Below are 11,471 nucleotides of genomic sequence, written 5' to 3'. Positions count from 1 at the left end.
TGACATATACTAACCATCCATATGCTCAAAAATGTCACAACTGAGTTACTGTTTTTGACTGGGCCAAGTTTTGACCTAGCATGACACTTGCCAGTTGGGAATGCAATCGGTGTCGGAATCGGGCACTTGCGAGCTCCAAATGTAGATCTTGGATAGTACTATCAAGCTATGCAAACCACTTCAAAATAGCCCCAATGGTTTGAGACTGAATTGATGATTTGTGTAGCTATAGAAATTGCCAAAATTGTCAAAATTTTGACATAACCTCCTTTATATTTAGAGTGCCAAATCTCAATGAATCTAATCATCAAATCATGTACTAACCAAAAGCATAGCAACATGGACCATCCAATTCCCATTTAAATTGCATCCAACCATTGTCCAAAATTTTCCAACTCTTTGCAATTCTCAATGTAAAACCATGCATATGCCCATTGCCAATCTTTGCGTTTGCATTTGCCAATTGAAGTATTGCCACTTGTTGACGATCAATTCCATGTAGCACGTTGAGCTTGCCGATATCCTAGCCAAGCTCTTCAAACCCCCTTACTCAAGTTTGAAATCCAAGAGCAAGGGTTTAGACCATGTCTTTCTCACCGAGTACCTAATCCCTCACTATACTGCTTTACCATGACACTCATGACACGGGGAGTTCAAGCCATGCGCCCTTGGCGATATCTCCTCTACTGGGGTACCCTCACACATCACTAGTGACTAGAAATGAAAAGTGTAGTACAATGTGATGTGGAGAGTGATTGAATCTCAAATAAATAGTTGAGATCACTTACAATTTGATTTTAAGCATGACTCATGCACTTACAAGTGTTCATATAATACTCAAGCATATATACTCATGCTCTACAAGTGTTCATATACTCAAGCATATATACTCATCCTCATCCAATGATCTCAATACATCCAAAATAGCATCCAAAAGCAATTAGAATCAATTGTTCAACACCCTTGCCTTGTTTAACACCAATAATGCCCTTCAATGCTTCTCATAACATATGACCTTGCAAAGATTTAGCACATAAGATATGCTATTTATATGCAATCAAGCATGTGAAGCATCCATTGACAAGTGACAAAGCAATAGAGTTTCCAAATGCATGAAATCAATCACAATATTCCTCAAGAGAGTAGGAATGATTGATTCTTGACAAAACTTTTCCCAACCTTGAGAGCTAAACTTGATTCAATGGCTAATGTGATGAAATGGCTAGCATAATGACATCATTAATTGATCAAATGATGTTTATGCACTCCCAATATCATGTCTTAATGGCCAATGGTGAGAAATTAAGGTTTCTTGGTGAAAATCCTAATTTATGAACCATGAAATCAAGAAATAGGTAAAATCTTGCAACATTGTGATGTCAATCAATGTGTGAAGCAACATTGTGATATTAACCAATGTGTGAATCTTGAGCTTCCCACACCATTAAAAATGTAGAAAAAAAATGATGGCAACCTCACGGGTCAAAACGCGTAGAAATTAGTCAAGGAAAGATACCATTGTGAAGCTTACTCATGAGGAAAGACTTGCTAGTCATTGGAGTGGCCAAATTGAGTCTTGAGCTCCAGAACACTCCACGAAGAAGGCATCAGCGGTGTCTGCAACCTCATGGACAAAAATCACACATGAAATTGCCTATTGAGAAGTTCTTTGTGAAGCCCATACCATGCCTTAACAAAATCCTAAGCTATGACAATGTTAAAGTCCATGATGGATGTTAACAATCCTAAAATGGGATTGATCATGGTAATAAATATAAGATTAAGCAAAAAACTTAAGGTGGATTATACCACACTACAAACTCCATGAGAGAGAGAGAGAGAGAGAGAGAGAGAGATTGCACACTCAACACAACTCTTTTCTTCTATTGCATTCACAATGAACCATACAATGATGTAAGCTTTCTAGACTTATTCCACTTTACACATCATCATCCATGTGGCACTCCCTTTTTCACTTTTTTGGTCCACACTCACACACCATACAATATTACATGTTGCATTCTTATCTCACCATAATATCTTACACCTCTAGGGTGCTTTCTCACATATACACATCACCGCAATTATATCTCTACAATGGAGGCTCCATAGCTCTCAAAAGTCAAGTAAAGAAGAGGGAGAAAAAGAAAACGTTTTGATTAACAAACTAATCAAGATTAGTGACTTTTCCCCAAATTTGGTCCTGCAAATTTAAAAGTTTGATGCAACTCCCCCAAATTTTGGTCCCCAGTAAACCCATAGCCCAAAAGCTTTAGGATTTAACCATAGAAAAGGGGCTTTTACCATTCAAGATCACCGTAGTCATCTTCTTGATCAAGAAAACTCAAGAAATTTCTAGAAATGAATCAAACGCATGAGCTCTGATACCAATGAAAGAAAGGCGGAAGGAGATGACCTGTTAATGTGGAGTCAAGAACATGTGACATCATTTCCAATACATGGGTGAAGGTCACCATGGAAGCTTGGGCATGAGCTCCAAGAAGACATAGATGTCTATAGAGTAAAATATGATCAAAAAGGTACAATGCCCATAAGCCCTATGCCTAATATAGCCCAATGCCCCCAAAACTAATTACATGTAAATAACCCTAAGCCCAAGTGCCTAGGCCCCATCCCCCATGTGCATATGCATACCAAATCTACTTCATTACATTTGATACTATTTGCTACAATCTTGGATGCAAGACCTATGTATGATGTTATCTAGAGGTAGAACCGATTGTGCAAAAGTCGTAATTCCTCATGTCAAGCGAAGACAACACTAGCTTCCAAGCGTCATAGGTCGAAGGTTGAACATGTGTGATGGAGTGATCAACGCAGGGTTTATTCCACGAGCCACAAGATTGCAAGGTGCAGAGCCACAATTAAAAGGAATTATAGGAGGCACATGAGGTGGAGCAACCGTGACCAGGGAAACTCTAGGAAGAAGGGACCAAAATCTACTCCAAAGGGGACAACTTCGACACTTTTCTCCCTTTTTTTCTCACATATTGGACACGTGTCATCCTAGCACATGTCCAAGGAAGGTGCGGCATCCATGTTTACACGCCCAAGTGGACCACCCATGTTCACACGTTCACATGCCCTAAGCGAGTACATTGGAGCTTACTACCCAAACTGCAACTTATAACAAAGGATGTAACATGGTGGGATAAAAGCCAATAATACAGATAGAAAGGGGAATTTCCTGACAACGGTATAGGTTATATATATCTATGATGAACTTCTTCTTTTTTGTATGTAAGCCTTATGGCACATGGTGGAACCTTACGTTAATAAACTACGTGCGAGAAGCCTTGGTAAAAGCACAGTAGAACATTAGTGAAATGCCTCATTGTTGCTTATCGTCACGCCTTTGGAGCAGCACAAGCCGCTGAGGCATGACAAAAGGCGACCGGGTCCTGTGTCACTCTGGCTAATGTCGTGATTGATTTCTTGGGGCGATGAATGAACTCTCTTGGAAGGCTGCTTATTGATCACAGTGGGGATATTTTGTGGTTCTGCAGTGGAGATTATCGGTTGTGGTTCTGCGGACTCCAGAATCATCCTTATCACATACATCTCATATGGGATCTCGTTCACCCTGCTGTATTGAGAAGCGTGGCCTTTCCCTTTCCAATCCTGCTTTTGCCGTCTTTCCTCCCACTTTCTGATGCTTTCTTGCACAGTCTTTCGAGCGGCTTCCCATTCTGCCTTGTCCCGTCTCATGAAAGGTAGCTCGGTGAGAGGGTCGCTGCACCTTACCAGGGTTCCATACAGATGTCTGAGAACTCTGCAGATCTCTCCGAAGTCGGGCCTCCGTTGTGGATCTCTATCCCACCATGCCTCGATACAGTGCTTCAGATAGGGAGGGCAGGAACCGTCAGCCAATTGAGAGATGTCTGGTCTTGCGCCGTCGACGCGGATCTTCTTCCAAGGTAGAGATCCTCGCGGGAACTCATTAAAAGGCTCCTTCCCTGTAACAATGTGGAAGCAGACCATGGCGAAGCTGTAGACGTCCGCTGATGTCGTGTACTTGGGATTGATCTCCTCATCTGCTTCAAGAACCTCCGGTGCTCTGAAGACCGATGTGCCCATCCGAACTAGAGTTCTGTAGCTCGAAGTGTCTGCTTTCATGGCCGCGCCCTTGGCAGCATTGAAATCTGCAATCTTCACCATAATTGCTCCTCCTGGGGATTGCTTCACCAGCACATTTTCGGATTCGAGGTCGCGATGGATAACCCCTTTGCCATGTACATACTCCATGCCTTTCGCTATATTCAGCATGATCCCCACCTTCTCTGCCAAGCTCAAAGCTCCATGTCTCTTCTCCAGAAACTCTTCTAGAGTTTCGTCCATTAGTTCCATGAGCAATCCGCACTTGTTTTGTTCCTCGAGCAAGCAGATGCAGTGGATCACATTGGGATGGTGAAGCCTTAGATGGATCTGTGCTTCTAGCTCAAAACACTCTCTGCTGGACCTTCGATACTCTTTCAAGGCAAATTGTGTGTCCTCACCGAGCGGCTTCCACTGCACCTTATGCACAGTACAAGATTCTCTCTCCGAAATGGACTCAATCTTGCGCACACCCTCCCAACCGGCGAACACCCCAGGTGGAAGTGCGAGGTGATGGCCAATTTTCCCCTCTCCAATGCGGTCCTGATCTGCAAGCCTCGCTTGCAGAAGCTTTGCAACACCTTGCACTGGCTGGTTGGGCAACCCATGATTATCTGCATCAATCCCACTAGTGACACGGAGCCTCAGTTGCTGCAAATCCTGGCGTCTCTGCGCATCAAGCTGCTCACCAGGGATCAGCAACCGTCCCGCTACGTTGACTTCTCTCGCCTCTCTCCAGAAGATGTCTGGCTTCTGATACTGCAGATCTAGCTCGTGCGCCCTTGACTTGCGCCTCCAACCATCCCCCCCCTCCTCGATGGCATCGCTGGTCGCAGTCAGCGCCACAATGAAGTCGTGGAGATGAGTATCCACGGCGTCGGTGGAAAGCCCTTGGGCCAACGCCTTGCGCATCCACGAGCCATCATCCATCCTCTCGCATCTACAAGCCATCACAAAGGCTTCTCCTTCTTTCATGACCAGTGCCAGCTTCGCCACAGCCCACCTTAACCCGTTCAAGAACTCATGTTCCTCTGTAGACGCCGATTGTAAGACCTCTGCTAATTGACTGCTGAGTTTCTCGATCCCGTTGGAGTAGGAAGAGGCGAGGGCTCGGCATGCCTCCTCATGAAGCCAGCCTCCGGCCAGACATGATGACGTGAAGAGCTTCTCGATGCGCTCCGAGGTGCTGCGGGCCTCCCGAAGAATCAGAAGGGAACGCATTCCGGCCTGCCCCTCTCTCTCTCTCTCTCTCTCTCTCACACACACATAAACACACAGTATAACAGAGTAAAAACTCGTTTGGAAAGTAAAGAGCTCTCCCGGCCCCTCTCTCTCTCTCTCACACAGAGCTCTCCCGGCCCTTCTCTGATCTGTCTCACAGTACACACGCACACAGACGCAAAATACACTACAAAGGATACACGTCTCTTACGCTCTACATTTTTCTTAATGTCAAGAGCCTACGCGCTCAGAGGCCGAGTCTTGTTGTGGGAGAAGACTGGTCCAGAAAATTGATCTTTCCACATGCACATGGAGGTTGAGGTTGAAAGATGCACGGCATCTCGAAGCTTCCAGAACTTAGAGAACGACCATGCTTTGACGTTAGACTTGTAAAGTGAAACCCCTCTTGGCACAGGGCCATGTTTAGTTTATCTTCCAAAGGGCTTCCACACAATCATTGCAATTTCCTCTCACTTTTTCTCGGCAAGGAATAAATGTTCTCTTCACTATAGAGAATGTGAATAATAGGGTAGATGTATAGTCAATGTGCATAATAGGGTAAATGTATAGTGAATGTCCATAATAGGATACATCTATGACCGGCTATTGTACAAGTGCACTCTCACAAATTAACTTTTTTTTTTCTAACCACCCTAAAAAGGGATCATGACCTTCAAGCTCAACCGATTTTTCTAAGTTTGAGCCTCGAAAATCTCTACATGCTATTATTTTCACTATTCTTGCCCTCGCCACAACATTCACCCATGTGTCGCTTTCTGTGGCCATCTTATTTTGCCGTGTGGCCTGTGTGTACAAGGGGGGATAGACTGCTGTGGCAGTAGAGTAGGTCTCCACTAGTTACACCAAAGGACATTTTTTTCCTGACAAAGACACACACAGTGCTCGAAACAAATGCTTTTTTCAACCCTTAAAATTAAAGGCAATGCTAAGGCTAACCGGGATTTAGACTTGAAAATTGTAAAAAATCATACAACTGTCGGGATTTATAACTAAAATATACAAATTTCATCTCTTACAATTAAAAGCAACATGGATTTCTAATCGAGATTTCTGATTTTCAAGTGGGAAAAATACACTACAAACTAGGTTATGTGTGGAGTATATCCAAGTGTTTCATCACGGATTTCAAATTCATAAATTAGTCTATGTATACCATTCTCAAGGCTCACTTTTAAAAAGGTTTTAATCATACTTGGTCTAGTAATTGGCTTTATGTTAGTAGGATTCATTCACTTTCAAACTAGGAACTAGATTTGATTTTGTGAGATATTGTCAAGTCTAAGAAGGATAAGAAAATGCTTCTAAAATGTGTTGACATATAGTTTTAACCATGAATGGTTCTTTCTATATTTTTATCAAATAATAAAGTGATTATGGATAGTGGTTTCAAAAATCCTTATACATTCTTTCCTAGGGGATATATTTTTATTCACATCACATCATTCCATGGGCTCAGGCACCACTATAAGCACTTAGATGCAACACTTCATCGTACATTTGGAGGGCACAACATAAAAGGAATAAATTAAAATAATGTTTACAAGAATTTAAGTTAATTTCAAGGGAGAAATAATTTTTAAATCATTATTCAATTATAAATCCTCAATGTCGCAAATATATCCATGTACTTCCAAGAAATACCATGCCATGTTGTAAGTTCAAGGATCATTTATGGGTCGGTTGGAATTGTATGTTGTGTATTGATAACTTACTAAGTCAAATCACTTTTTCTATTTTTTATCGTTCAATTCATGAAGTCATAAACAATCTTTGAGTTCATCTCAGAACAAGAATTATATTATTATTTGCATGTGTAAGAGAGGTTCTTTAATTGCTGATTTTAGTGTATTATTAGGGGGCTTGGGATCACATTGCAAGACCTCTAATAAAAGATTCTATATTCTTTATTTTTTTCCTAGTAGGCATGTCGGTGAGATAAATATATATGTCATCAAGTAGGCTTGACCCACAAAAATTTGCGATAAAAGTCATTGAAATGGGCCCAATATCAATGGACCTAATTTACAGCTATGTACGGTTTTCATTTTTTTGAAGTTGACTTCTTGAACGTTATGTCAAGGTTCCATTTCAAAGCTTGCGAGGCTTTCCTTGTCCCTTGTTAAGAGGGAGTCATGGTGGCACACCTTTTATTCAAGGGAAATAATGAAATTGTGTTGATTTTAGTGCAGCTTTGTTTTCTTTAGAAACCTTGACCTCTATGTCACCACCACTTTAGAAACCAACATGGGAACATGCAATCAAATGAGGATATTTAATGTGATGCCAAACTTGTAGCCTAGTGAAAAGGGAATGGAAATAGGCCTTTAATCATCAAGTGGACCTATGGTTATTTCTTTAAAGGTACATATGGCTCACCTTTCTAGAATTTAAAATGTTGTAATGTGCCTTATTTTTTGTACTACCATGAATGCTAACATGGATATCAAAGCTATAAACAAAAAGACAGAACCTAGCATAAAAGCTCCATAAAAGTCGCAAAGCATACACTTACATGATAAAATCAAATGTTGTTGGTAAAGATTAAAAGTCCCATTACTCCATGCATAGATTCATAAAAACAACAATATTTCTTTTCAGTGTTCTTTAGTATGAGTTTACAAAAGGTTATTAAGATGGTCAATGAAATTTCATTGGTCTGACATTGAGTAATTTTGTTCAGATGGCACTTCAGTTAAGGTAAATAGTAAACTTAGGGTTCTTTTAAAAACTCTAGTATTGTATATTTTGAATGATTGAGGGAAACATACATGAAATAATGAGTGTAGCTTCAGTATTAAGCAAGGACATTATTATCACGAGAATAATTACTATGAAATAGAGTTGGAGGAAATGTAAACTTCTTATTTCATGGAGCTATTCCTTGTTGTGACATTATAAATTAGTAGAGATTTGTATTAGGGTGCTTTTAAGCTACTATATTGCACACATTTAAAGGTTGAAGTTGTTGCCCTAAGCTCTGGCATATCTCTCTGTGTGTCTACTATTAGCCTGTAATATCTCTCGCGCGCGCATTCTCTGTGTGTCTGCGTCTTTTCCCCCAGGCCTGGAACCAGAGGGAAATTTTCCCTTGCTTATTCTTTCAAATAATGAAGGAAAGAAAAACAAGAGTAGAGGAAGAGGCTATAGAAAAAGCAGGAACACATATCTTTTTGACCATTCACATTTGAAGAGGGCATGGGTTTGCTTTGATCCGTGCGCTTTGGGCGCTTACAATTGATATCATAAGAATATTTAATTCTTCTACGGCACCATATCATCATCTCATTCGATCTTGAATACATACATTTTATAATAACATATGAGTTTGTAAGCTTAGTGAAAAAAATACGATTTCACTTCCTCGCTTTCCCTTTCCTACTTACATTCACTTTCATGTAAGAAATTATATATAAAACAAATATAGTCGTCGATACTCAAATCAATGATTAGCATAAGGCCTCATGAAAGGAGAGTGGTCCTCAACGTAGGATTAATCCCTTAGCCTTTGCTCATGTATGGTATATTGCACTTATCCATTACACTTACATCACTAGATGCTTTGATACTTTCTTCTTGCTAATGAAATAAAGGACACTTGTATTCCCCTTCAATGTTACATCTCAAAATAGAACCTTTTTGTCTTTTACAATCAACTCCATGAGGCTATATCTCAACTAGAACCGTGTTGAAACCTTCTAGTGCATTTGCAATCTAACCATAGGATTTCACATTACACATTGTAGCAACAAATGACCTTTTTTGTAATATCTCAACTAGAACCTTGTTGAAACCTTCTAGTGCATTTGCAAGTTAGCCATAGGATTTCACATTACACATTGTGGCAGCAAATGACCTTTTTTGTATGCATTCAGGATTGGTTGTTACTTTCCCACTACCCTATATCTACAATATATTTAGTCCATAAGATAACATATTACAATATGTTTGGTTGCTACTTTGGCTCCACCACATAAGATTAATTGAATATTTATAATGTATGCATACGTATGTAGTAGTACGTCTATGCATGGCACATCCGTTTAGGTGCAAGAGTAAACATATAATCTATGTATGGGTATGCAATAGTACGACTATGCATGGCACATCCGTTTAGGTACAAGAGTAAACATATAATCTATGTATGGGTACTAGTACGTCTATGCATGGCACATCCGTTTAGGTACAAGAGTAAACATATAATCTATGTATGGGTATGCAATAGAATGTGTGTGCATGAGGCATATCTAAAATCTGTTACAAATTTTTTTTTTAATTTTTATAAACAATACGTATCTACTTTGTGCCCTAGAGAATTACATTGTGGCTATAGGATACCAAGCTCATCTTGCTAGCATTTTGTTCCTCAACAACTTCCTAGCTCATTGGTTATTCTGTAGATTGAATACCTCACTCTATGTCTTCTTGCCTTGCGCCACCTAGCTAGCTATAACAACAATACGAGCTTGCCTAATGCAAGCCTATGTGAGCTGTACGATCAACCCTAGTATCGTGGTCGTGGGTGGTTGTAGGCACCCGACAGAACAACTATAACTATCTGCCTAGCTTCCTATAAAACCTCGACCAAGTAAGCGCGTTGTTGTTTGTTACAATAATATTGAATTCAAAACATCGTCATGCAATATTTCATATTATTTTTAAATGATATTTGATTAATATATTCATTATTCCTATTAACTAGTTAATTAACACACACACATACACATGTACATATATTGATTATTAACTAGTTAATTAACCCACACATATACACATATGCATATGCACATATTTTTATACACATACACATATGCATAATTAACCCACATACACATGCATATGCACATATATTTATACATGTTAATTCACACACACACATAAATTATTTACAATGTGTTAATTTTTAGTTTGATTAATTAATATTTTAATTAACACACATACACATATATATATTAACATACACATATGTTAGTTAATACATATATATGTTAATTAATGACATGTGTTGCAACATATATCATTTAATATATCAATTACACACATGCGCGCGCGCGCGCACATATATATATATATATAGATAAGTGTTAACACGCACACTTACACACATATTAGTATTAAAAAAACACGCACACTTACACACATATTAGTTTAAAAAAAACACGCGCGCACACACACATATATATATATATATAAGTGTTAACACGCACACTTACACACTTACACACATATTACACGTATTCCATCCGGCCCCTGCTCGATGGCATCGCTGGTCGCAGTCAGCGCCACAATGAAGTCGTGGAGATGGGTAACCACGCCGATTGTAAGACCTCGACTAATTGACTGCTGAGTTTCTCAATCCCGTTGGAGTAGGAAGAGGCATGCCTCCTCATGAAGAGACATGATGTCGTGAAGAGCATCTCGATGCGCTCCGAGCCTCCCGAAGAATCAGAAGGGAACGCATTCCGGCCTGCCCCTCTCCCTCACACACATAAACACACAGTATAGCAGAGTAAAAACTCGTTTAGAAAGTAAAGAGCTCTCCCGGACCCTCTCTCTCTCTCTCTCTCTCTCACAGAGCTCCTCTCTCTCTGTCTCACAGTACACACGCACACAGACGCAAAATACAATACAAAGGATACACGTCTCTTACGCTGAACATTTTTCTTAATGTCAAGAGCCTACGCGCTCAGAGGCCTAGTCTTGTTGTGAGGGAGAAGATTGGTCCTGCGAATTTATCTTTCCACACGCAAACGGAGGTTGAGGTTTAAAGATGCACAGCATCTCGAAACTTCCAGAAATCAGAGAACGACCATGCTTTGACGTTAGACTTGCCATGTTTAGTTTATGTTCCAAAGGGCTTCCACACAATCATTGCAATTTCCTCTCCAAGGCGCTCCCTTACATCACCTATGATATCACTTTTTCTCGGCAAGTAATAAATGTTCTCTTCACTATAGAGAATGTGAATAATAGGGTAGATGTATAGTCAATAGGGTAAATGTATAGTGAATGCCCATAATAGGATACATCTATGACTGGCTATTGTACAAGTGCACTCTCACAAATTAACTTTTTTTTTTCTAACCACCCTAAAAAGGGATCATGAACTTCAGGCT

General features: G+C 40.0%; 1 protein-coding gene and 1 long non-coding RNA gene across 2 annotated transcripts; one reads left to right on the top strand and one right to left on the bottom strand.

Annotated features, from left to right (window-relative positions):
* Positions 1-1,856: 1,856 nt before the first annotated feature.
* Positions 1,857-7,576, bottom strand: LOC147635696 (uncharacterized). The gene has a single exon (XM_086803097.1). It carries the CDS (start codon positions 5,335-5,337, stop codon positions 3,340-3,342), a length of 1,998 nt encoding a protein of 665 aa, XP_086659223.1. The 5' UTR covers positions 5,338-7,576; the 3' UTR covers positions 1,857-3,339.
* Positions 7,577-9,084: 1,508 nt separating this feature from the next.
* LOC147635695 (uncharacterized) lies at positions 9,085-11,186 on the top strand. Its single transcript, XR_015266697.1, has 2 exons — positions 9,085-9,402; positions 9,539-11,186. It is a non-coding gene; the product is annotated as an uncharacterized LOC147635695 (long non-coding RNA).
* Positions 11,187-11,471: the final 285 nt, after the last annotated feature.

This window comes from Cibotium barometz, chromosome 9 (assembly GCF_041138505.1).
Source record: "Cibotium barometz isolate CiBa-2024 chromosome 9, ASM4113850v1, whole genome shotgun sequence".
Classification (NCBI taxonomy): domain Eukaryota; kingdom Viridiplantae; phylum Streptophyta; class Polypodiopsida; order Cyatheales; family Cibotiaceae; genus Cibotium; species Cibotium barometz.
Note: the sequence above shows the minus strand (reverse complement) of the source record. Positions and strands in the feature narration are given on the sequence as shown.

Coding starts and splice junctions, on each gene's coding strand:
- LOC147635696 (XM_086803097.1), bottom strand. CDS start 5,337: ATGCGTTCCCTTCTGATTCTTCGGGAGGCCCGCAGCACCTCGGAGCGC.